At 39.3% G+C, this 25,881-nt stretch overlaps 2 protein-coding genes across 5 annotated transcripts in view; one reads left to right on the forward strand and one right to left on the reverse strand.

Annotated features, from left to right (window-relative positions):
- The window catches only part of ANLN (anillin, actin binding protein), a 40,521-nt gene extending 15,832 nt beyond the window's left edge, over nt 1-24,689 (forward strand). For 2 of the 3 annotated variants that reach the window (XM_053940744.1, XM_053940734.1), the window contains 7 exons: nt 147-185; nt 536-557; nt 1,571-1,683; nt 6,201-6,287; nt 7,778-7,885; nt 9,257-9,429; nt 9,764-11,149. In XM_053940744.1, the coding sequence (XP_053796719.1) occupies nt 147-185; nt 536-557; nt 1,571-1,683; nt 6,201-6,287; nt 7,778-7,885; nt 9,257-9,429; nt 9,764-9,887 (666 nt within the window). In that variant the 3' untranslated portion in view covers nt 9,888-11,149. Of the gene's footprint in view, nt 1-146; nt 186-535; nt 558-1,570; nt 1,684-6,200; nt 6,288-7,777; nt 7,886-9,256; nt 9,430-9,763; nt 11,150-24,550 lie in introns of those variants that run through there. The other variant, XM_053940752.1, reaches the window with a different exon arrangement.
- Nucleotides 14,127-25,881, reverse strand: part of AOAH (acyloxyacyl hydrolase) — a 72,565-nt gene continuing 60,810 nt past the window's right edge. For both annotated transcript variants that reach the window (XM_053940763.1, XM_053940772.1), the window contains exons 20-22: nt 25,135-25,231; nt 21,253-21,329; nt 14,127-15,141 (exon numbers count right to left, since the gene is read on the reverse strand). In XM_053940763.1, coding sequence (XP_053796738.1) covers nt 15,013-15,141; nt 21,253-21,329; nt 25,135-25,231 — 303 coding nt within the window. In that variant the 3' untranslated portion in view covers nt 14,127-15,012. The remainder of the gene's footprint in view (nt 15,142-21,252; nt 21,330-25,134; nt 25,232-25,881) is intronic.

Below are 25,881 nucleotides of genomic sequence, written 5' to 3' on the forward strand. Positions count from 1 at the left end.
AATCCAAGACTTACTCATAGTAATGAGTACCCATTCAAAATTTGAAATAAGTAGCTCACTTCAGTAGTTTCACTGTCTAGTTTTCATGGGAATGTGCTGGACAAATTCAGTAGCAAATGCATTTATCTGCTTGTTGTCTTTTGTAGGTTATTACTCCAAAGAGATTATTAACATCTATTACCTCTGTAAGTATGAATGTAGTATTGTAACAAGATCTGACTATGACCCCTTCCAAAGGGCCTGTTCTCACAGATTAAGATTGTGCCCATAACAGGTTCTTTCTGTTCCTTATGTAAGGCTCTATAAATTGTCCAGTTTTCTGCCAAATTTTTAAGTCATCAGCTCAAGAAACAGCTCTGTTACCTATGTAATGCTGGAAATACGCATTTATTTGGACTTTCTTTTTGATTTTTTTCTTCAATTTGATTGGGTTTTTTAAAGTACTTCAAATCTAATTTCTTTTTACCTTGGCTTTGTCTTCAGTAGAAACTCAGAAGTACTCTTTCACTAAGCTTTTATTTCTCTCTCTTTCTAGAAAAGCAACCTCCTTACTCCAGGTAAGTAAAGTCTAAACATCTTATGCCAGGATGAATAATCTACACTTGCTCTCAAAACTACTATATCAATAAATAATACTTGTAACAGATGACAATTTGTGAGTAATAAACATTAAATTTTCCAGCCCAGAAACTGGCCCTGTGCTTATTATGTTACCATTATGTTCAACAGAAGATATCTTTACAAAATCAGAACTAAAATCTGGTATCAGATACCCATGGTTTACATTTTTTTCCAAAAGTATGAATTCAAACTACTTGAATGATTTTAAAAGTAGATAGAGTCTGCTGTCAACAAAGTAATACAGCATAATTTGAAAATATGAACAGATACTGAAATATTGCTTGTGTGTAGTTTTTTTATATATATTTATACATTAAAAATATATATAAATTTGTTTATATATTTCTGGCTCTTGTCAGGGAAAACCAGCACCTCTAAATGTTTTTCTAAGTATCTAAAAACATTATACACTTATCTGACTAAAGTATGAGATACTTGAGCTAGCTTTGGCAGAAATTGCAGCAATAAGGAGCTCATGAACTAAATCTGGAATGTGTATCATGCTACTGCAACTAGTAAGATTCCTGAGCTACAGTGTGTGTTTCTCATGATATGAGTGCAAAGGAAAGGCGTACAAGTTCTGGAAGATTGCAGTGTGTCACTTGAGAAGAGGTTAAGAGATAGAAAAGTCATGTTCCTACTGCAGGGTATGTGTGCTTTGTAGTGTGCCCCAGCATGCTCTCCATCCCCCTGAGATTTAAAATGCTTTGTTTTCTCCTTTGTGGAGGTTTTCAAACCCTGTTTCTGAAAGAAAAGATTTGCTGAGGAGGAATGGTGTGTATCAAGATTCTCTCTGAATGCGTGACTGGGCTGCACTGCAAAGAGTGCTTCTCTTGGAGTACTGAGCAGGGCATGCATACAGTAGTGCAAATAAAGTACTTTTTTTTTAAGTCTTGCAGCATCCTGATTGTGTGTTTTGGTACAACTTCACTTTAACTTTTCTCCACAGCCATGGCCAGTCCAGGTGGCCCAAATGCCATACGCAGTACGAATTTCATCCTTGTTGGATCCCACAAGTTATCGCTGTCTTCTGTGGGAAATACCAAATTTGCACTGGACAAGGTAACGGAAATTACTGGTAGCTAATCCAAGGGTAATTGCATGCTACTAGAAAAATAAGAGTCTGGGTTTACTTTTCAGGTGGAAGTACCATCCTAGAAATGAAACATATATAATGGTTTATAGATAGGTTATTTATATAGACATTAAAAATTACACAAAAAATTTTACTTACATATAATTTCATATTAATTAAATGTAGTTTTGAGATAAACAGGGAGACTTTCATTACTGTGCCATGTGCTCTTTCCTTTCTGTAGCTCAGTATAAGATATGGTTGTGCACAGGAATTTGATTACTGATTTGCTTTTGCTGGCAAAAAATTGAAGTATACAGTTGACATTTCTATACATGGTTTTCATATTATTGCCCCTAGTCTTGCAGTTATCACTAAAGAAGGCATTAAGTTTATATTAATGATAATGAAGTATTTGAATTTTTCTGCACTTAATTGACCTAAAAAATGCCGCTTGAATATATTTAGGAGCATGAGTTTTTCCTTTCATATCCAAATTTTTCTATCTAAATTTATAGAAGCAAATTATCTTAAGCTTTTCTGGAGAGCTCTTATTGAGTTTTATCCATTAGTTCCTTGTCTAAACAGAATGTTTATTGGCTTTTGCTATGAGAAATTTAAAAAATGCATTCTTACATTCATTGTAATCTCTAACCTTGTAATATCGAATACCTAAAACTTATTTTAATAGGTGTTTATGCCAGTAGCTATGCTAAGCTAGTTTAAATTAATTCAAAAGTTACTACAGTTTATGGTAGTACTAAATCACAGCTTTAGCTACCCAAACAGCAGCATAAGAGTAATTGTCTTTTTTTTTGGCTAATCAAGTCTTATGGTGATGATAGTATTATTAAAATTACAGCTTCTGATGAGACATGAGAAAACAAGAACTAGTTGTGTTTGTGTATAAGCCTTAAACCAAAATATCTCAATAATCCCAACTTGTATTTTGGAAGTTTTACTTTTTGTAGCTAGAAGCAGATTCCTTTACTGAAACAGCTGGCAGAACAATGGTTAAATTGCACTGTTGTTACTGACTATGTGAATTTCAGAAGTAGCAACTTTGGTTCTTTAGCATAAATGTTCCTTTTAACCAGAACTATATATAGAAATCTTTGTGTGTAGCTTCCTTTTTGGAAACCCCTTGTTTTTGGAGTTAATGGAATCAGCTTTTGCATTATATTCAGCAGTTCAGGTGTGGACTTCATTGGTTTGCATTGTATGACAGGACACTGGACTGGACTAGTGAAATATAGCAAAAGCACAATGTTCAAAGAGAATTCTGGGGAAACTATCACTTGGTTAATTTTTTGCAGATGCAGTCTTACAGTTATCTGGCAAAAAGGGGAATTCTTATTCATTATTTGTTTCAGTTTTTTTGTTAAATTACTACCTCAGTAAAATTTCAGTTTTGACTTGGCCTGCGGCTGTACCAAACAGCTGCTTGCTTCATGTATTTCTAATATGGAACAAACTGATGCCACAGTGGCTTTTTTGAGTGTCATTCCTCTCTTTTACCTATGTACTGTTAAAATGCAGGGGATAAAGGACCAAAGTATACTCATGTATAATTGTGTCCTTTTTTCTTCTAGACCATAACTTTATATTAATTGCATTGAGCATGTTTCTTTTTTCCCTAGATAAACTTTGAAGGGGAGGAAAAAGAACTGTTGGGCTATATGTTCCAGGACAAGGTTGCTATGATCCTGTAGTTTCTAACTTAAAATAGGAAAATGCTTTCTAGTGCATGTTGCTTATTTCTGTCTGGCCTTTTTTGCAGCTTTTTTTTTTTTAATTCTTCTGAGAAAATGCTTACAAATATTTACTAAGAAAACACAAGATGATAGAAGCCTTTAAGACTTGCAGAATTCTACCCCTTGTCTTTCACAATAATAAGCATGCTGCTAGAACTCGTTTTTTTATGTTGCCTAGGGTTTTTCCTTAATTAGCATGTTTTTTCTTTTCTTCCTTGATCATTAGAGGAGGGTGTTTCTTGCTTCAGAGCAAAACTATGTGTTTCCTAAAGAGTTCTAGTCAGGAAATTTGAGCCATCTTCTTGATGAACTACATAGAATCAGCTGCTGTGCTGATAAGAGAACCAGAGAAAAATGTCTGCCAGCCTAAATGTTGGTTTAACTCAACTTGTTGCTGCTGAAGAAAATTAAAATATCTCAGGACCTAATAATCTTGCTTCTTATTCTAACCTTGTTCTGGCAAGACATTTGTTTTTTCTTAAGCAAAAAGTATTGAAAATAAAGTCAAATAAATGAGGTCTTTATTTGTACACAAATGTGCACTTAAAATATTTTACTTGGTGTATCTGTTTTTGGCTTTAGAAATTATGTGTATTGATATCCTTAACAGAAACAATTTGTCTTTAACCTATGAAAAGTTTTGTCTAGTTAATAGTTTACTTGAGTCCTGCAGTGTTTTAGATGAATTTACATCATTTGAGTTTTCTCTCAAAATTAAGCAAGTGATAATTTTAGTACCCATTATCTCCTATTTTTAATCAAAAGTCTCCTAAGAAACCAGTTTTTCAAATGCTGGAGTTCTTGAGACCCACTACAGATAATCTTCTATGACAGTAAGCTGTGTTCCTATGGCAAATAGGTGAGTGAGCACACCAGGACTGCAAGATAGCCTAGTCATGGGCTTTAGTTTTCTTTCTATCTAGTTGGGTATTTGTTAAACTGCTTTCTTTCCATATCCTTTAACCCTTTGAAAGAGATATATTGTTAACTAGAAATTTAACTAACTCAATATTTTCTCATTATGTGTACAAGAGGGTGTTTTGAGACCTGTTTTAGTCATTAGTAATGGTATTGTAGGCTCTGCAAAACTGTGTTGTTTGTTATACAACCTTTGTGCTTTGTCTGTCACACAGTTCCTCACGGGTAAACTTCATAAACCGAATTCTTCTTTTCCAGCATAAAGCTTAAAGGAGATGCAAAACCCATAAACTTGAAGTGGGGAATAGCCAAATATTCTTGAAGTGCTCATTCAGAAATGGGTTTTACTGTGCTTTATTAGGGTTATATGCCATTATTCCTTGGTGTAGCATGTAGGGTTATAGTTGTCTTTGTGGATAAGATGCATCAGTTGCATCAGGATTTTTTATTTTTGTTACGTGGAAGTGTTTCACTATTTTTTTCTTCTCAAGTGGTCATGGAGACTCCTACCTAATGCTTAGAATTTTTCTGTGCTATACTGTTCGTGTTGAGTACAGGAGCAAGCCATGCAAACTGTGTTACTTGAGTAGATCTGACATATGGAAATTATTTGATCACCTGCTTGTGTATGTGTGTCTTATATGTGGGAGGAAGCTGCAGGATGTCTGCTATTCAAAGGTGATCAATTTCTAACCACAAGACCTATTTTGGTGTTCTTCACGACTCACTGAGGCCCACAGATGAGCACTTTTAACTACTGAGGGGTACTCCTGTTCATCTTAACTACTAGCAAAATTTAGTTCCATTTGAATGGTGTTGATTCCATAGTTCTGAAAGCTTTTTGTTACTGTGTAGACATGCCTGTGCCTATTCCCTGGAAACAGTTATTTGTATTTGATTGGCAGCATTGACCTTCTTGGTTTTTCTAGTAATACAGAAGATGAGTGTTTCTGATTTTTTTTGTCAATTTCTTTTCAAGATTCTTAGCAGTGTTGCTTCTTCAGATTAGCAATAAAATATGGCCTGTAGAATGCCATGCAGGTCATCATTTGCTTGTTGAATTGGCAGTTTGCCTCATTTTCCTTGTGAGGGGGGGAAGAAAAAGAAGGGATGTGATTTCATGGGAGTAGTGAAGATTGTGAGGCATTATGTGTGGAGGGATTGGGGAAAGCTCAAAGGTAGACCTTTGTTGCATGCTCTTCCTCAAAAATCTTGACTATCAAATGACTGTTTCACTGACCTCTGGTACAGTAATCAAGCTACTATTATTTTTCCAGTGGCAAAAATAGGACTGGGAACTTTTCTGTTAGAAATTACTTAACACATGTCTTTAACACCTCGAGTGCCAGTTGAGAACTGTTTTCATTACTTTTCCCCTTTCTAGGTTTTCTTTTATACAAAGATTTATGAGTAGGCACTACTATATCAGTATCTGCGAAAAATGCTTATGGTATCTAAGTACCATTCCTGTTTAAGCTCACTTTGGTATTTTCCAAACAACTTGGTGTCAAACTGAGGCAGAAGCTTGAAAGGTGTGGAGTGGTGCCTTCTGTTGTTTCTAACCATGCTTGAAGAGCCTGTTTTCATATCTAGAGTGCATGTTTATATATATCCTGATGAGCAAACTAATAAATAATTCTTGGAAAGCTTCTAAATGAACTTGAAACCAAAAGTGATTATTACTATCTTGCTTGACTCTGACTTACTGCTTCTTTCCGGCTGAAGGTCCTAAGAACAAGACAGTGCTAACATCTTGGTGCAGGTGGCTTGCTTGAACTGGTAAAACTTAGTTGAGAGGTATCAAAATTAAATGATTCTTTTACATTTTGCAGGTTCCCTTTTTGTCTCCTTTGGAAGGTCATATATATCTGAAGTTGAAATGCCAAGTGGACTCTTTGGTGGAGGAGAAAGGGTTCTTGGTAAGGTACTTACTGTATTCACTTCAAACTCCTGCCTTGGAAATTACAGGTTGTATTAAATATAGTAATTTTTTGTCACACCTGTGTTTGAAGCTTAAACCTGGCTCTTTTTTTTTTTTAATCTGAATGAGATCATAAATGGTTTTTAGTTTCTCTTCTGAACATGTCTAAGTTAAGAATTTGTGTATCTCTCTTCTAAACACCTGATTATTAGTTATTTTGAACTTCAGTTAACCTTCTCTTGCTAAAATCTGTGATGTTAGATGAGATTTTAATTTCAATGGCAGAAATTTTTACAGGACTCTTTTTCTGTGTGTCTAATTAAAACAAAATATTTGGTCTTTTTCCACTGTGTTCACAGCTTTTCTAAATGGCAAAGAAACAACAGTACTTTTTTTGAGAAAAATCTTGTGCCATTCTCTCTAAAACTGGACCTAAAAAATGCAGCTGATACTTGGGCCTAGGAGCTGGAACTGTTGAAATGTCCACAAGATGGCAGTAAATGTGCTATGAAAATGAAACATTAACATTTGCTGTTATTTTGGTGTTTCCAGAAATCACGATTTCTTCAGACTCTTTTCAAACACTGCTTTCTGTCTCCTTTCCCTTTACTTAACTGAAGTCGAACAGATTTCATTAGATGCAAACATTTCACATGCTTATGGTATTTGCTGTCCCATGTTTCTATGTACTAATTTGAGAAAGTCCATATTTGCTTCTACTATACAATATGTAAAACCTGAAGAATGATGTACATGCATACTGGATTTGTTCAGAGTAAGGGTTTGGAAACTCCCTGCACCATTGAAAATTATAATCTGAATTGTGAAGAGTGAGAATCACAATACACACCTTAACTGGGAAAAAACTTCTGTATAAGTTCAAGAGGTATCAGGAATAGAAGTCAGATACTAAACTCTCCATTCCAGTTCGGAGGAAATGGGGCTTGAAATTTATGAAATCCAGCATCCAATAAAAGAACTGCCAACACAAACATTTAAAAATCAATTTCTAATTTCTTTTGAACGGACTAAACTTTCTTGAGTCTGGCCTCTTGAATAGCTGCATGTTTTTTTCATCCTGATTTGTAAGTCAAAAATTACTCAAATATCTAATAATAAATTGGATTTTGAACATGTTTTGTGAACCATTCATACTGTATATACTAGAAATAACTGTTCTTTACCTTGAAATCAATGGGAATGCTTGTCATCATCAACATGAAAATCTCGTAATTTTAAACAGCAATGATAGGTGCCTTTTAGCAAAAGGCTGCAAACCTGAGAATGATAGTGTGAGCTAATTTTCTATGCCATCTGGAAAACAAATACACTGTCTGAGTAGAAGCCTCTCTCAGTATAATTATTTTCCTTCTCTTTCATTTAGTCCTATGAGGGGTTGCAGTTACAGAACCATTCTGGTAGAAAAATAGTCAAATACAGACCAAGCTCAAGGTACAAAGTTACCCCATTTAAGTTTTTGTTTTTAAGACCATGTTTGAAGATGTCAGTGGATTTGGAGCGTGGCATAGGCGCTGGTGTGTGCTGTCTGGAAATTGTATCTCCTATTGGACATACCCAGATGATGAGAAACGAAAGGTAATGCTGTTTTGTAAAGCTTAAGTCTAAAGTTCTGTAATAGCCTACACAAGTAGTTGTTCATTTTTAAGGACAGTAATGTTTAGGCTTTAGACTGGTAAAGCATAGGATTCAAGTTCCTAAAGCTTCATTGGAAAATTGAGGGGACTTGTCTTCATAAAGCTGACCTAAATCATGGCAAACTTAGAAACTGACTTCCCTATCTAGTAGGAAAGAGGGAAAAGTGATGGAAGATCCATATTTAATTTCCCCTTTAATTTTAAGGCCTTCCATTGTGCTCATCAAATCACTAATTATTTAAGTGAAATTTGATTGGACTTGTACAGCTTAATAAGCAGACTGTATCTCGTTGCCTTAAGTTTTAGACAAAATGATGACTAACACTAAATATGGCAAAAAATTAGAGTGGGCAATCCTTGTATATTGCAGAAGCATAGCTGTAATTGTGGACTGTCTTATTTGAAGTCCTTGTCTTCTTGCAGCTCCACATTGTAGCTGGAACTGGTGCTTCTTAAATGGTTTTCACAGAAAACTAAGTTCTTGTTGGGCTAACAAGACAAATCAGAGGTTCCTCTGTCACTGAGGTGAACCTTCTTGTCTCCTTAGTGTCTTCCTACAGTGTACTAAAATGTTTCCACATTCTTTTAAAGACTGCTTTCAAGAGGGTTTTTCTGATTCACTGAAGTTATTTACCATTAAACACTTGCTTGTTTAGTGGCAGAACATTTTCTTTCCCAAACTCTGTGGCAAACTCTGGTCCTTTTGGGACTTTTATGTGAATCCAGATGCCTGAGTTTAGTTTCTTCCCTGCTAACAGAGGAACACCATATGCTGATAGTTGACATTGCCAAAATACATCAATGTACTTTCTTTCCTTGCCAGGAGAGAGGGAAAAATCTCTGCCTACTCTTAAGACAAGATAGTAAAAAAAAAAAAAGTTAAGCAAGAAGAAGGTTCTTATTTTGCTTTTGTCTGCAAGCAAGAAGCTTTGGTTTGTTTTGCAGGTTCTGTTCTGGAAAATCTTCTAGACTTGTTTCACTACTTTTCAGAGAGAGAGAGTCAGCTGTATTTTGGTGATCTACAAAAATATTAAACTTACTAAATGCATCCCCTCACCCCTATTATATCTGTTCCCTTGTGCAGAGATAGACATCATCCAGAAATATCAGTATTAGTCCATGATTACTTTAAATCATGGGATGTTTTTTTAAATAAATTTCTTACAGCTGCACATATATCACCTTTTTGTATGGAGTAACTCACTGAGGGAAGGTGTGTTCACTTAATATCATCGAAGTTGTCAAAGCATATGTTGTTCAGAATTACTCTTGATTGCAGTGTTCTTGACGGATGAACTGATTTCACTTTCAGCATCCTTTCGGCCGGATAAACTTGGCTAACTGCACTAATCATCAGATTGAACCTGCCAACAGGGAGTTTTGTGCCCGTCCCAACACTTTTGAACTAATAACTGTCCGACCTCAGAGAGAAGATGACCGAGAGACCCTTGTCAGCCAATGCAGAGACACACTCTGTGTTACAAAGTGAGTGCATAAAATCATGGAGGTTGTGGGGAGGGTATTTTACCTCATGTCATAGTTGTAGTAATGTAGGAGCTTTACGGCTTTGTCATAATGATGCAAAGGTCATTTAAATGCTGAGGTTTTGGGTGGCACTTGGAACTGCTTTGTTTGCTTTTAGTCCTAACTGCTTTCTAGAATTGGAAATGAGAGGTGGCTTGGTAGCAGGATTGTGGAATGTTTGACTTAATTTTTAACCCTACTATATCTTCTGGGCTTCTGTGGTTGATCAGCTTGACATTTGTCACAATAAATAATTGGAGGTGGAGAATAATCCATAGGGTTCATTGCCTTCTAGGAACTGGCTGTCTGCTGATACTAAAGAAGAGCGTAACCTTTGGATGCAAAAGCTCAACCAAGTCCTTATTGACCTTCGCATGTGGCAGCCTGACGCCTGCTACAAACCTACTGGGAAGCTTTAAACTCGGGAAGGGAACTATACAAGAAAAGAATTTAAATGAAAATGTGGGAAGTCCTCTGGGTCACTTATGCTTTAAGTTTGAGAGAGTATTTAACATTATACAGGACTATTGTTATGCAGTATTTTTATTTCACTTTAAAAATTTCAAAACCTTCTTGCTTTCTAGTTTTGAGTATGGTAGGAAGCAATTAGCTGTTTATAAATGTGCTAAATATTTATATAACTCCTTTTTTGGAAGTCTTCTAGCTAGGCGCATTCTCTTTTAAACAACTGAATTATTGCAGGAAATCACACTTCAGAGCAGGAAGGGGGGCACTAGCTAGTGAAAGACCTTTCTAGATAACTCAGCTCCCTGAAAGAAACAATAGTTCAAAATACAAGAATGCTGCTAAAGCATAAGATTTAATGTTGTAGCATTTGTTGGGGTTCTTTTGTAATGATCAGGCATAAAAGTAACTAGTCAATTTTATTCTACAACATGCAGTATAGATAATTCTGCTTGTCCAGTGTCCTTGTGGTCAGAACAAGACATGCACAACATATTCATACTACTTTTTGCAATTTCTTATACAAACTAGTGTGGATAAGTGCATGGCATGTACACTATGTGATTTGCAGGTGGGGAATTAAGTATGCAGTACATTGCACTTTGATAGAAATAGAAGGTCTTGAATATTTTTGTTAGGACTGCTATATAAAAAATAATCAGACAGAAAAATTTAGGTTTATGGTTGTATATGTCAGTATTTCCTGAGACTTGTGGTTTTTACAAGCTAGAATTCTCCATTTGAGAACCAGGAATAGGTTAATAGGTAGTAAAAGTGCCCTTTTTTTGTTTTGTTTAATAATAAGACTTTACAAAGCTGCTGTGTACTAACTAATACTCCTCTAGCTGAAAGAATGGGTCTTCCTTCCCTTGATAGACATGTGCACCAATGCATATAAAAGCAGTACTTCAGACCCATCATGAGAATGGCAACATTTCTCAGTTAAAACTTGCAGTTTTCACAGCTTTTCACTGAGCTTATTGAAATACCGGCTCATTACTTCACTAGGAATGCAGTAGTGGAAAACTTAAGATTGTTATTGCAGTTATATATTCACACTTGAAACACTAAATTCTGTTACCTTATACTGTTTTCATCCTGCCCCTTTTGTACTTGTTTCTAAATCGAATTTTCTCTTCTGATGTCTGTCTTTAAATATTTCCAAACTGTGTATTGAGATTTATTTTATTCCTTTAAAATAAAAAGTAAAACCCTTCCTGCTTTTTTCATCTATGCAATTTGAGGTACTCCTTTGTAGGCTGAAGAAAAGCTGGACTCCACACAGTGTTTAAGGAAGGATTCTATTCTGTACATGTATCCCAGAATTCCACTTGATAATGTGAAGACTTGGACATAGCTAGCTGAATTTTGTAGTGGGAAGCCAGATTGTCCATGTGCAGCAGCTCATCAAATATGAAGAGTAGAGACGGGTGGCTTTTTTGTGACAGAGACATGGCAACAGAATAACAACAACATGGACAGTGCAAGAGCAAATTTCAGCAGTGGATGTGTGGTAGGCTGTCTTCTTAAACTCCCAAGTGAGTGTTAAAAACCATTGATTTTTGAATTATGAAATAAGTCCACAGAAAGGGGTTAAGAACAGAACTGGATGACATTCAAGGAAACATTTTTTTAGGCTAATTGTACTACATATTATCCCTTATAGAAACCGATCTGTTTGTTCATTGCCCAAGAAGTTCTCCTCATAAAGGAAAAGGTGTAAGTGCAACAGGTGGTGTTAAGTTAGAAAAGCTGACCTGTGTAGTGACTTTTGGGCTCATGAGTAGTGAGCACATGGGCTCCTGCAGCCAGCAGACACATGGGATGCAAGCTTAGCGGGAAGCCTGCGCTTATGGCTTTCCTGGCTGGCGCTGCTGGGTGCTGCCTCCTGCCCTCCAATGTTAATCTGCTGTTTTAAGGCTTTTTGGTGAAACTTTGCAACAGTGGTTACGTAGTTTTTCTATGTTTGGAGCAGATTTTTTGTGAAGAGGCCAGACTCTGAATTCAAATAGCTTCAGGTAGGTTTAGATGTTCTATACCTCAAAATGAGTTCCTACTGTCTGATTTGAAGCAAGAGAACCTTCCAGCGTGCAGGACAATGGACCCAGCCAGTGACATAATCCCTCCTGAATTCAGTCACAGGCTCTGACTCTCCTCAAAAAAAGACCTTGAAGACCATTTTTTTCTAGAACTACATACTGCTAACAAACTTTGAATTGCACGGAATTGTAATAAGCTTTCAAATAGAAACTGTATTCCCATTAATCTTTTCCCCATGCATTTTTCAACTTCAAACAACCTAACCACCAGGAGACAGTTAACCCACTGGAATCAGGACCAATTCCCTTTCTCCTGGAGCTGCTGCGTCAACTTCTGCAGCCATGCTTTGCTCCAGCTCCCTCTTACTCTGTCTGATGGCCAGCTTCCTGCATGTCAAGGAAGGCCAGGCTCAGACTCTCCCAGCTGTCCTGCTGGGCTGAGTCTAACTGAGCCTGGGTGCAGCCGGGGCTGGAAGCAGGGGCAGAGATCGGGACCAATTCCTTCTCCTGGAGCTGCTGAATTCTGCAGCCACAATTTGCTCCAGCTCCCTCTTCCTCTGGCTGCTTGCCAGCTTCCTGCATGTCAGGGAAGGCCAGGCTCAGACTCTCACAGCTCTTCTGCTGTTTAATTCAATCTTATCCCAGCTGCTGCCTAATTTGTCACTGCTTTAGCAGAAGTAAGCCTTTTCAGCAGTGTTTTTTAAATATAGGACATGTATTTTTATAGTGGTATGGGTAAGTGATTGATGTTTGGGGGTGCAGATCTTCAGCTGTTTTTTGCATTTGAAATAATTGATACATAGTGGTTGTTAAAGCTGATGTCTTATTTGTCCCAAAATTCATCATTCTTTGATAAAGGTAGATAGTTAATACATTAGTGACATATAAGGTTTCTGCATGCAGCTGGATTTCAAGGTGCAGAGCTCACCTTGAGGCACAAGGGTATGTGCTTTGTGTAGTGTGCCTTCAGCCAGGGGCAAGCCTATTCCTTGTTGTCCCTCAGAGACCCTGTATCCAGCATGGAGCAGTTGTACTGGGCAAACTTTTGAGAGGCCTTTGCTTTGGGATTTGGCTATGGAGGTTTCAGATTGTCTTTGAAAAGATGTTCTAATTTTATAAGAAATCTTTTTTTCCCCACAGTTCAGAAATTCAGTAAGTTCACAAGTAAGAAAGTCTGTAAGAGAAAAATGCTTTCCTCTGGGAAATGTAGCTTATTTTAGTTGAGGAAATTTCAGTTTTACTATTTAGCAAAACTCCTAATTGGTGTTATTAAATCCCAACCTCAAATGAAATACAATAATTTGCAAAGAAATTGCCTTGAAAATTAGGCTTCCAAACATGACTCCCTTCCTGCTTTTAATTGCTACACTTCTGTGTGTTGATGTAGAGAAAATAATCTGATATTTTGTAATTATTGCCTGTGCTGTACTTGGGCTGTAGTAAAAATGTGTGGATGCGCATGTTTCTGTCCTCGTGTTGTATTTAATGAAAGATAAGAGTCCTGAATAAGTAATACAAAAATAGGAGGTGCTTTACCTGGCCAGGGTACATGGAATGTTATGTTGTTTGAAGAGAATTTCTACAGGAAGCAAGGGGATTTCCTTCTAATGCTAAACAATCTTCCCCAGGTGTGCCTCTCTGGAGTTGAAACTATTCCTTGGGAGACTGGATATTTTGGCAACATCTAAATGCCTTTAATGAATTGGGGCCTTATTAACAAGTATCATTCAATTAAGGAATGTATTCCCTTCTGGTTTCCTAAAGTAGGTGACTTGAATATTTGCTTAAGTGTTAGCAGTCATCCCAAAGGAATTTATATCTTAATTTCTATCTTAATACCTTAATAAAAGACCCAGCATTGACTGTACCCTATAAAAAGTATCAGGATCTAGGAAAGCAATAATACATGCTTCAGTCAAAGTAGTATTAGCCAAGTCATCCCCTGCCTGTTCAAAATGCTGAGTGGGTGCATGTCCTACAGCCAGGTTTTGGGTTTGGACCACAGCCCAAGAGCTGCCTCACGTGTGACAGCCTTGTGTAAGGGCTTTGCTCAGAACAAGGAGCAGAGCAACTACCTGAGCTTTGGGCTGTTGGGGTGGGTTTTAGTCATGTCATGTTAATGCTTGCTATTTGCTGGATCTTTTCCACCTGTAATTAATGCCGTTTTATGCTCTCTGATCCCTCCATCCTCAGTAAGGTTGTAAGTAGGGTAGAGCTGTCTCTCGTTTTTAAATTTCTTTATTTGGCTAAAAGCATTGGATAAGCTGGTGAAAAAACAGTCATTCTCCAACTTCAAGTGTGCCTTTTAAGTAAGGGCTGCCCAATATTTTCAGTGATTCCCTTGGTCATGCCTGTAAAAGACACAGGATTGGGCATATTATTTTTCTTAGGAGGCAAAAAAAAGCATAGATATATTACAGGTTGAAAAAGGGACCTGTTTTTTAAATACATTAAATGTTGTCAACTTAATATCTTATTAATGGAGGAAGAGAACCTGTGCTCAGTCAGTCTGTGCTGATGCTGCCAGACACATTAAAATTGTAGTGCCTTGTTATTCCTGGCACACTTTAATAAGCAAATAGCAGCTAAAGAATGTATTGACAGTCAAGGCAATTACATGCACACAATTTATAGCAAAATAACGAGTTTTGGGTCTCCCCCTCTCCTTTTTGGATCAGATTAACTATTGAAACACTACAAATAAAAAACCTAGAAATGTTCTGTAGAAGGAAAAGAAATTAGGTAGGGGTAGGAGTTTGCTGTATATGGAAAAAAGAAATATGGATTTCCAAAGTGATTTTCAAACAATAAATGGTCTAGCTGGCAGCTATCCTTTGATTTTTATTTTTGTAGCTCCACAGAAAAAGCATAACCTACTTGTGCAGGTGAGATACAAACTGAAAAGAATGCTCTTGTGTTATGTCCCCTGCTACTGGCTCTGATAACTTCCTCTCCCCCCTTTTTTGTGTGTATCTTTAATCATCTTGACTTGTAGAAGCACCACTATAAATCACGTGCGGGTGTTCCAGCAGTTGGGAAGTCAGTGTCCACCTTGATCTTTGAATATGGCTTCAATCTGATCGTTGAATGGATTCTCCTTGCCAAGCACTTGAGGCCACTCGTGTAGCGCCTTCTGCCAGGTAATGCCTGTTCCAAGGGCTGCAGCAATCTGCAAACCACAAATGCTATCAATTTCTTGTGCCTCTATAATGTCAGAGGTTAGAAGACCCCCACCATAATGCATTCCAGCTGCTTGTGCAGGGCTAAATCCTTCTGAACAGTAAAAATAGGGTGAGGGCCATATATCTGCAACTCCCTGACCTGTCATTTGTCTAATAATGATAGTCTGTCTCCAACCATTTTGAGATGCCTATGGTGTCTAGCCCATAAACTACTATTTAAAAGCCCTGAAGTCTGATTTTTATTTTTTTTCTCCAGTGAAACATTTTGAAAGTATGTCAAAAGCACTGCCTGGGTATAATGCGTAAAACTCTTGCAAGTCCAAAGGAATTCATGCTCCCAAATGCCTTTGGTACTTCTAATAAATGTTCTCTGTGCTCTCCTGGGAGGAAACCACAGGTGTTGAGGAAAAAGAGGCCCAATTATTTCTAGTTTCATAACTAACTGTGTCTGATGCTCTAAGTTTGCACCTGCTACTGGGTTGTCTTTAGAGTTTTTTTTTCCCCATGAGACCCGCAGAAATGACAGAATAGCTTTTCTCCTCAATATCAGTCTCCCTCCATCTTTCACAGAGGTTTTTGCCCTAGAAGTTATATACCAAAGAAAAATGTTATCTGCTGTATTTCCAGGGTGAAAAACATCAGTGGTTGCAGAAAGGGACAGAGAGAAAAGCCTGAGTCTTGCTTGGCCAAGTTTTTATACCCTTCTAAGGCATTTTTGTTATATTCCTGACCTGCAGTAATATTTGGCCTATATGGGAACTTTATTTTCAACCCAAACTTTTCAACACACTGATACTGATTGCAATTATGAGGTTTAAATAAGGCTAACAAAGCCTTTTTTTTTTTTTTTAAGGACCAAGGTGGGTTTATGAAATCAAACTATTTGAGTACTCTTGTTTTGGAGTTTGGGAAGATACTGGAGCCTGTGGGGAATTTTTATGTGCTACTTTTTAAATCCAGCACTTTAAAAGAAGCTCTAATGATGGGATGGAAGACAAAAGTCTTTCTTTTAATTAAGGGCTCATGTTCAAAGAATAACATTTGTGGGGTGGAGGCTCTTAGACTCTGGTCACTCAAAGTCTTGTTAAGCTAATGAAGGAATTGGGGCAGGGAAGAGGGATAGTGGAGATTTGTTCATTAGAGGGTTTTCTCCTGGTTGAAGTTTCTATTGTGACCAAATGTTATTCTAGGACACCCTACGGCAGCCAGGGGTCTGAGACCAGTCCCTGTCAGAGTGGTCCATTCTGGCATGGTAGTCTCCAAACCTCCTTCACAAACCTCCCTAAGCCTTCCATGTGGGTTTTTTAGTGGGAAAGGTGGGGTTGGTTAATTGGTTGGGTGGATGGGTAGTTTAAAAAACCCTACTGTCTTTGCATGGTACACCCTTTGCAAAGGTATCACTGAAGGTATGCTCTACAGTGTTCAGACTAATGCTGACTCTAATTTAAGGTATATGTGCTTAGACTGTCCTAAATTGAATTAGGTTCTGCACACACATAATTTCTTGATGTCCCAATGATTTCAATAATTAATTCTGTATGAGCAGTTTAGCACAGAGAAGGGTTTGTGACTCTGGAAATTGTTTTCTTGCAGGTCTTTTTTAAATTCCAGAGTCCTTGTACTTTGAGATGTGGTATAATTTTTATAAGCTTTGCAATTTTTTTTTTTTTTTTTGTGAAGATGACAACCCCTAAGCAAGTTTTTAAAAGGAAGTATTACCCATTCCTCACAGAGCCTTGGGTGGCTGCAACTTGGAGGCAGCTGTGGTTTTTCAGCAGCTTCTGGCTAACTGTTTTCCCCTTATGCATCAAACAGGTGATAGGCATGATTCTCAGCCAAGTGTAAATACCCAACTCATCTAATATGCGTCACTTCAGCTTTTCCTCTTTATTTCTGGCTGGAACATGCTTTGCTATGACTTAAGGAAGAAAAAGGGAGAAACTAATCACACTCAAGCTATGCTTTCCTGCCTGTACATAAATGTTAAGAATCTTCCAAGCATCTCTGGTTCTAGTTTGTGATGCTCAGGGCTTTTGCATTCTCCCTGGAAACATCATAAAAGCAAGAAATGAAGCTGTTTATCCAGGATCCTGTTGAAATGCATGGCCCTGTCATCCAAACAAAGCAATCGACTGTTCTAGAGGGAAGTGGTGTCCTTGAAGCCATCTGGCATTCACAAGGATTTGTAGTGAAATTCTGTAGTAAGGAAGAGATCCTGAAGAAAATCCCTGGGGTCCCTCTATAGTCACTAGGAAGAGAAAGTCAGATTTTTTCCAGGGACAACCAAGCTGGACTTTGGGAAATGGTGTCTCAAAAAACAACTCTAGAGGGAACTTGGGAGGACTGAGTGAATCACTTTGCTTTTCGGTTAAAAGTTAATAGTGTGAATTTCCTCCACCTCCATGCTGAGCTGCGTGCTTTGGAAAAAACTTTATGGAGGCAAATTTTAGCTTTGAAACTTTAATGTAATGCAGTTATGCCAATTATGAATGTTTTGTTTGCTCCTTCCTCTTTTGCAACTTAAAAAAAAAAAAAAAAACATGCAGGAAAACCCTCTTCCCACAAGAAATTTACAGGAAGAGAATGTGTTTCTGGGCCCAGCTCAGCAAATCAGTACTTGGTGTTTATTCCATCTTTCATGATTTTTTCACATAAAATATTGCTTGGAGTGGGGACCATGGGGGCTAGTTTTTCCTGCAGGAGTGCCTAACCTAGCCCTTCTCCAATGCATGAAAAACTGCACTAACTTTGATGGGACAGGGCAAGTGTGGCCTTTTTTCTTATTTGCTTTTCCTTCTCCTTGCAAGGTATGCAAGCTTTAGTTAGTAAGGTTCAATTCCCTCCCATATCCCTCCAGAATGTTTGGAAGACCTCTGGACTCCTGGATATATGTGCTGACACCTGCTTCTGCCATGCTGCCACATTCTGCCCATTGCTGTAGCACATTGATTAGGGATCACCTAATGATCACACTGCCAGCTCAACCTTGGGTTGAAAGGGGCACAGAGAGTGGTTCCTTCATCCCAAACTTCAAAATTTCTTTGCATTGAAGGCAAGAGCTAAGGTGTTTATGCTTTCTTTGGAGTGCTTCTCAATCCAAAAATTGGGAAATATTTGTCAGGTGCTTCGATATCTACAGAGAGGGAAAATTCAGCAGAAATGTGCTGGCTAGGTATCTTATCTGTTGTATTTATCAAGCTGCCTGTGAGGTGTGGGGAATAGCTGCAGGGATGGAAGCAAGAGCCTCTTGACGAGCTGCATGGAATCAATCCTCTCCCGCTAGGCACCTCTGTACGCTACCAAAACCATACCTGGCTAGAGGCAGTTGTGTCAGGAGAAAGTAAAACTTTAAATAGAACTTGTATGAGGAGTGAGTGAATTTTTTATCATTTTCCTTAAGAATGCTCTAAAATAGCTGTCTCTGCTCACACTTCCCCTTCTATTTATGAAGAGAGTTACTCTTTTGGGGCAGAGTGCTACGTCTCAGTCCAAATAGTGGTATGTTGATAACAGACTTCTCTAACAGGAAAAGAAAAATGGATTTACAATGGTGGATGTTTGGATAAGGCCAATTAATAAAACCTAGGAGGACAATAACTCACTTGAAGCAAGGCATATCTACAGCTGGCACCTTGACTGTAAGGAAAATGTACCTATAAAAGCATTAATGTCATCCTAACAGCAGGAGGGAGAGATCATAATCACTGCAGGAGCCAGGTCCAGAGGAAGTGAAATATGGCAGCGCTTGACTGCATCCTGTAGCTCAGCACTCTGGGGGCTGCAAGCATGTTTGTAGCTGCCCTTTAATGTCCTTTTGTAATTTTCTTGTGGCATAGGAAGTATCCTGTTAAATAGTTGTTGCCTTCAACTCTGTGCTACCTTGCAGCTGCTGGTAGGATACAGGATGTGGGCAGGAGGCTGGATGAAAAGCTGTGATAAGACAAGCCTGGCTGCAACTGTGGCCTGGTGCTGGGGGTTATAAGAAACCTCAGGCCAGCCTTAGGCAAGGGAAAGACAAGAAAATAATGCAAAGAAGATAATGCAAAAGTTTCCATTGCACTCCAGACTTCATATTGCAGTTTCCCCAGATGGCAGGATTGTGAATGGGGTTTGTTTCATCACTGTTTTCACTCTCATGTCATTTGCCAGGTTTTCTCTAATTGCTTCCTTGCAAAAGGCCTGCAGCAAAAAATCAAGGCACACTTTCTCCATATCCCCAGGCTGTGAGTTCATACTTTCATGCAGCTGTCTCCTGGTACTTGTAAGGTAGAGAGGCAGGAATGTCCCTCTTCAAATAGGAGGATCTTGTAATTTGGCAGTGCTAAGCATGGCACTGTATGGCCCTGAGTGATTAACGTAGTGTAAAAGATAGTACCTAAAGCATCTATTTTGCCTTTGTACTTCCCCCTGCAGGTCTCCCTAGCTTAATTGACAGAACAGTCAATGGAGAAGCTGCTGAAATGCTGGAATCCAACAGTGCTTGCAGCTCACTCCCGTGGAAGTGCTTCTTCATGGACTGCTCTTTCCCAGTATGGAAAGCAGCATCACATTGGGTCATATGGAGGTGGGGTTGTTGGAGTCAACACATGCAGGGCATTATTCCACAACATAAAACTGGCCCATAAAATTCCCCCATGATTCTGAGCAGGGGGAGCTAGCACGTGGCTGGGCAGTGTGGTGGGGTTTGCTTGCAAAGGAGACTGCTGCTTTGCTCTGCACCTGTGTTTGAGACCTTCAGGTAGTGTATAGAAAACCAACCAGCTTTGTTTGCAGCTGACTGCAGAACATGGTCTCTCCATGTGTTTTTGTCAGAAAAAAACTAATTTGAAGTGAGCATGGTGGGAAGAAGGCAACCCCACTCTGGATCATCAAACCCAAGCAAGGACTTACAGCGGAGCAGCTGATTCTCCTTCCCTTTTGTTTATTTCTGTAATAAACACACTGTAAACCTTCTCCTTCCACCTATCCTAGGAGACCAAGGAAGCAAGTGAAAAAGTAGTAAGATGTAGCTGCTGACCAGAAGCAATTTAAATTTATAATTTCAAAAAGAATCTTTGTTCCAGACTGTAACAAGCAAACCTTCAGCCTCAGAGGCTGCAGGGCAGCAGCAGGGCTGGAGGGGGCCTGTCTATTTTCTGCAGTGCTGCCTTATTGTCCTGATCCTGCAAAACTCCCATGGGTGTTTGGGCAGGCGGCTGGCCAGCTTAAGTGGCAAGGATCAGTTTTTGTGCATTAAGACCTGTTTGGCCACTGGTTAGTGAGGGAAAGAGCAGAAGACCTAGCAGGAGTCAGAGTGGAGTGCAGCCATCAGAAATAGCAGAGATATCAGCTCTGGGGCTGCAGCCGTCATTTAGATTGGCCAAAGAAGGCACCCTGGCTTCTATCAGCAGTAGTGTGGCCAGCAGGACCAGGGCAGTGATTGTCCTCCTGCACTCAACACTTGTGAGGCTGCACCTCCAATCCAGTGGTCAGTTTTGAGCCCCTCTCAACAAGAAAGACATTGAAGTGCTGGAGCTTGTCCAGAGAAGAGCAACAGAGCTGGGGAAGGGTTTGGAGTACAAAACTTATTCAGGAGCAGCTCAATAAGGGAACAGAAGTTTTTAACCTGGAGAAAAGGAGGCTGATGGGAGATCTTAGTGCTCACAACATCCTAAAAAGATGTGATGAAGTGGGGGTTGGTTTCTTCTCCAATGAAACAATTAACAGGACAAAAGGAAATGGCCTCAAACTACACGGGAGAGGGATTAGATTGGATATTAGGAAAAATTATTTCAGAGAAAGGGTTGCCAAGCATTGGAACAGGCTGCCAAAGGAAGTGGGTGCACTACTATCCCTGGAGGTATTTAACATGTGCTGCTTTGGGACAGGGTTTACTGGTGGACCTGGCAGTGTTAGGTTAATGGTTGGCCTCCATGGTCTTAGAGGTCTTTCCAACCTAAATGATTCTATGACTTTCTCTCCTTTAAAATAGACAGATTCCCCAAATCTGCATCCCTGTGACATGCCAGCTGGATGCCTTGGGCAGCAATAGGCACCGGAATCCCACATGCTCCCGCATCCCACCTGATCCCACCCATCTCCTGGGGCCAGGTTTTTACCTGGCTGGGGTGGAAGCCATCAACTGGTTCAATCAGCTGCCAGGGCTCACCTCCCATCTTGCGCCACTCCTCGGCTGCTGCAAAGAGCACAAGCAGAGGGGTTTATCACCCACGAGCATGGAGACACCCACCCAGAGAGGAACCCCCTCCTCCTCAAAGCATCGCTGGTATTTTTAGGCACATGACAGCTCTGTGTGAAGATTATGATAATTCACATAGAGTTGTCAGAGCCTATAGTGTGTACAATCCCCTCTCCTTGGGGCAGTATTTAAGCCTTTATTGTTATTTTTTTTCCTCTGCGATATTTATGCAAGGAAGTGCTTTGAACATAAATGATTGTAAAACAATTCACTTTCCCTCCCAACTAAGATGGATGCTGAACCAAGTAAAGCTGTAAATTATTTAATACTGACTTAATACTTTTGCATTTCCCATGTTAGTTGCATCTTCAGCAGTGCAAAAGAAAAAACAGAGATTAAGAAAACAGCACATTTTAGAGAAAGAGATGGTAACAGCATATTCACATGGGCTGAAGTCTGCATGAACAGACTGTCATTTTTGGTTACTTATCTTCCAAGTGGTCTTTTTCAACTCCAACAAAATAACATTTTGAATTACATAAGCATGACATTCAATGCAAATGATGCTGTGCTGTAAGCCCTGGAGCCATTAGAGAAGTAAAAAGCTTTCTCTCTTCAAAAGGGCTGCAGAGTGATCAAACATGGGACTAGTGGATATGGCATTAACAGACTGTAAATTCAATAATTCCCTTCATAATGACAGATTAAGAGTTCTTAATAGCATTATGCAAGCATCCTGTCAGGAGGAAAATGTTCTCCATTCAAGTGCCACAGTTTGATCTGGGCTCACTGCTGGTTTTCGGACCCTGGCTATTGTGTCAAAAAGTGATTTCTGGGTCCCTATGCTAACTCTAATTCACAGAAAGGTGATATTCCTGCTTTGACTGTAGAAACCCACTTGTGATGCTTGAGGCAGTGCCCAATGTAACCTGTTTCAAGACATGGGGCTTGTAGGTTTGTTTCAAATTTGCAGTATGTTGGGCATAACACATATTTATCTTAGATTCCATCATGCAGTGCACATACAGATGCACAGTGAATTTACCTAACCCCTTATATATGATATTGTACATGGAGTACAAGGCTATGTACTGTGTTTTAGTACATTTGTAGTTCATTTGTAGAGAGACTACTGTTCCAGTGCCAGAAACAGCAGAGGAAAAAGTAAGATATGTATCAAGATAGGTCAATTTATACTATTATACCTCACCTCCAAAAATCCTAGAGCAGTCGAGCAAATACCCACCAGTTGAGTATGTCCAGAGCTTGTCTTAGAAATGCCTGTTGCCTTGGCTGGACTAGACTAGAGCTTGCTCCCATCAACACCAAGGAAAAGGGATAATAAGCAATCCCTCTCCCCCTCTTTATTGCACTGCTTCATAAAGAAACCACTAGTTTCTTCAGTCAAGGTCAACATGTGAGCTTGAGTGCCCACTTAAATCTAGAATAAATGCTAATACACTCAAATTTTACTTGGAGAAAACTGGGAGCTGCTATGTACATATATATGCCCAGGCCAGCCTGAAATCTATGTACTCAGTGTGTAACCACTGCTAAATATTTGATGTCTGGAGAGTTTAGGGGAGGATTTGCTGCTTCCTTCAGAAAGAGACCAGAAAAGTAGGTCAGCAGCCTTAGCTGGCTTTTGAGCACACTCACAATCTGACAGCTTTCCTGATGGCAAGCTCAAATCCTTGGCTGCAGGGCTGCAGGAAATTTTGAAAAGTGTCTTTCAAAGCTGATGTTTGTATATGCATGTGTGATTTTGTTTACTTCATTTATTGAACATGATGTAATCAAGAACAGCAAATTATATTAAGATGTTTCCTTTTGTGAAAGCAAATAAATTAACTAAAGTTAGTAATTTAACTTATTAAAGTAATTTGCCTACCCAGCAGGTAGTTAATTCCAAATCCTAATGACTTGTTAAATATTAAGAAGCTGAGGCAAAAGCCACCAGGAGGCTTGGACACCCTTGAAACTCTGTGCTAAGAGAATGAACTTGACAGTGGAGCCACCTCTCTGACAGAAACTTTTGGACAGGAAGACTGCCTCTCCCACCCTCACTTTTTTACCTCCTCATCCTCCATATGGTCTTCATGAGACCCAGAACCAGCTTCCTGAATTGGGTCGTGTAGGGTAAAGTAAGTTTGTGAATTTTGATAGGATTTGGCTGCAAAAGGAGATTTTTTAATATATAATAATCTTAGGTGCTGTGGCAGCTTCATGCTTTCAAGGACTGCCAAGCACTAATGGGGGGAAGCATTAGAGAAGTACACTTTAAAATACTGACAGGTTGCTTCTGTCCCTTTGTGGCTTTGGATTTAGATGTTTGCATGCTGGGATTTAAAATATGGTCCCCAGACAAAATTTTTCAATAAGGACTACATGGAACTACCTCTCTATGTGGATATAAAAACAAGGAAATGCAGATCAAGTTTTTTTCCTAATTATTATATACTACTTTCTGAATGTAAACATTCAGGCTATCTGAGAGAGACCCCAAGGTGGCAAGGGCTGGAGCTCCTGCCTGGTGAACAGAGGCTGAGGAACAGGGACAGAACATTCCAGGGAAGAGCCTGTGGGAAGACAATGAGGGTGGGGCCAGACTCTTTACAGCAGTGCACACTGGGAGAGGGAGAGACAAGTTGTAACATGGGAGATTCAGGCTGGATATAGAAATAAAAAGCTGTTTTCTGACTTTCCCTTCACTGTCTAACTACTTGTAATATGTTGCCTAACTCAAGCCCTCATCTCATGCTGATCCTTATTTTTAAAAAGGAATGTGTTTCTCCTTGTGATGAATCTGAGCTGATGCCTGGGTGTTGTCTCAAGCTGGACCCCTGTGCATCTTGCGACGCAAACAGAGCTGAGAGGGATTCAGGGACAGGTGTTGGTCCCCAGCCCCACAGGGACACTGTCTACTCACGCTCATGTGTAATGACAAAAGTTTCCTGGGTGTTTTAATTTATTTTTAAGTGTCAGTTTCAGAGGAAAGTGATTTAGGTAATGTGTTTACCTAATGTCACTAAGGATCACAGAAGGACGAGTTTTGTAAACTCTTCAAGTCAAAAGTTACAGTAGTATGCAGGTGTTTAAAGAAACATAGGAAATATGCCAGTTATTCCTGACAGAGCTGCTTCTGCTTTTGGAAGCAGTGAGAGGGTGGCTGTGTTATCGAGGCAGGAGAATGGCTGATGAAAGATCTCCTTCCCAAGGCACTGCTCAGCCTAGAGGATGCAACATGAAGCCCAGTCAGTGATGAAGTAAACTACATCTCATGAAGACCACTTTGACCACTACAGGTATGCATCTTCGGCCTATATAACCCACTATAAAAGCAATGTTCAAAAATAAAACCAAACCTTACTGACCAATATGGTTTGAGATTTTTTTTTTTTCCCTTCATCAGCCTGAGAAGCTGCAGTGGACAAGCAGGAGGCCTTCTTAGCAGAGGCACATCTCTTGTCCTTGTCACTTTGCTACCCTAAAGAAAGTGGCCAGTTTGCTGTGCATCACTGGGTGGTGGGTGCCAGCAGCTGGGACCAGCAGGGACGCTGTGGTTGCCAAGGCAGTGGTGGGATCTTGTCTCAGGAAAGGTGCCTGGTTACTCCAGCCATGGAAGCCAGGAGAAGCTGGCATTAAGGATACTTCCTTGGCTACAGCCCTGACAGCAGGGTCACCTAGGCTGACTGACTGTAATGCCCTTCTCCTGATACAGAGCCAAAATATGAGGAGCATATCAGCAGGCCAGAACTTGAGTAAATGCTTTGTGAGAAAGACAGGGTAAAAACCAACTTACTTTGTCTCAGTGGGAAATCCATGTAGAAAATATCAAAGTTGGCAAATTTCTCAGATCTTGCTATTTCTTTCAGGACACTGGAAAGTTGTAATGCTCTCTGCAAAAATCAAATGGTTTAATGTCTTCATTGCTATTCATGTTGCTTTGCATGGATTCAGCTTTTGTCACTGATGTGCAGGCAGGAATTTGAAAGCTAATGTTGCCCTTTCTTCTGGGAGACCGGAGGTGAAATGAGGCTCTTCATCAGAACATGGACTTGCATGAGCACCACCAGCCTTTGGACTACCCAGTTCATCCTCACAGACTGCACTGAGGCCTCAGCTGATTTCGTGAGTTTATTACAGCATATGATTATTTCACTGGAGACCTCTTTAAGTAGTGCCCCTACACTTATATAAAAATTCTAAGTTTCTCACTTTTGGAGCTGTTTCTTAAATAAATGCAAAACTTTTCTACAAGAGAAATGTCCTCTTTTCCTATTATCCTTGCCACTACTAAGATGGGGGTGATAACGCTTATCTACGCAGACCAAATTCCACCCTTACTTTCAGAAGACTAAATTAGCACCACTGAGTGTCTGCCTGATACATCCAGTGTAATTTCTGCAGCCATAACAGAGATCAGGATCTCCTAAATATTTAAATTGTGCAGTTTGGATAATAACATAGACAATTAGTTTCAGACAGGGGCTCAGAATGATTAATTCATACCCTGCAGACATATGCATTGTTCATGGACAGAAGTTAC

The sequence above is a fragment of the Vidua chalybeata genome, chromosome 1 (genome assembly GCF_026979565.1).
Source record: "Vidua chalybeata isolate OUT-0048 chromosome 1, bVidCha1 merged haplotype, whole genome shotgun sequence".
Classification (NCBI taxonomy): Eukaryota; Metazoa; Chordata; class Aves; order Passeriformes; family Viduidae; genus Vidua; species Vidua chalybeata.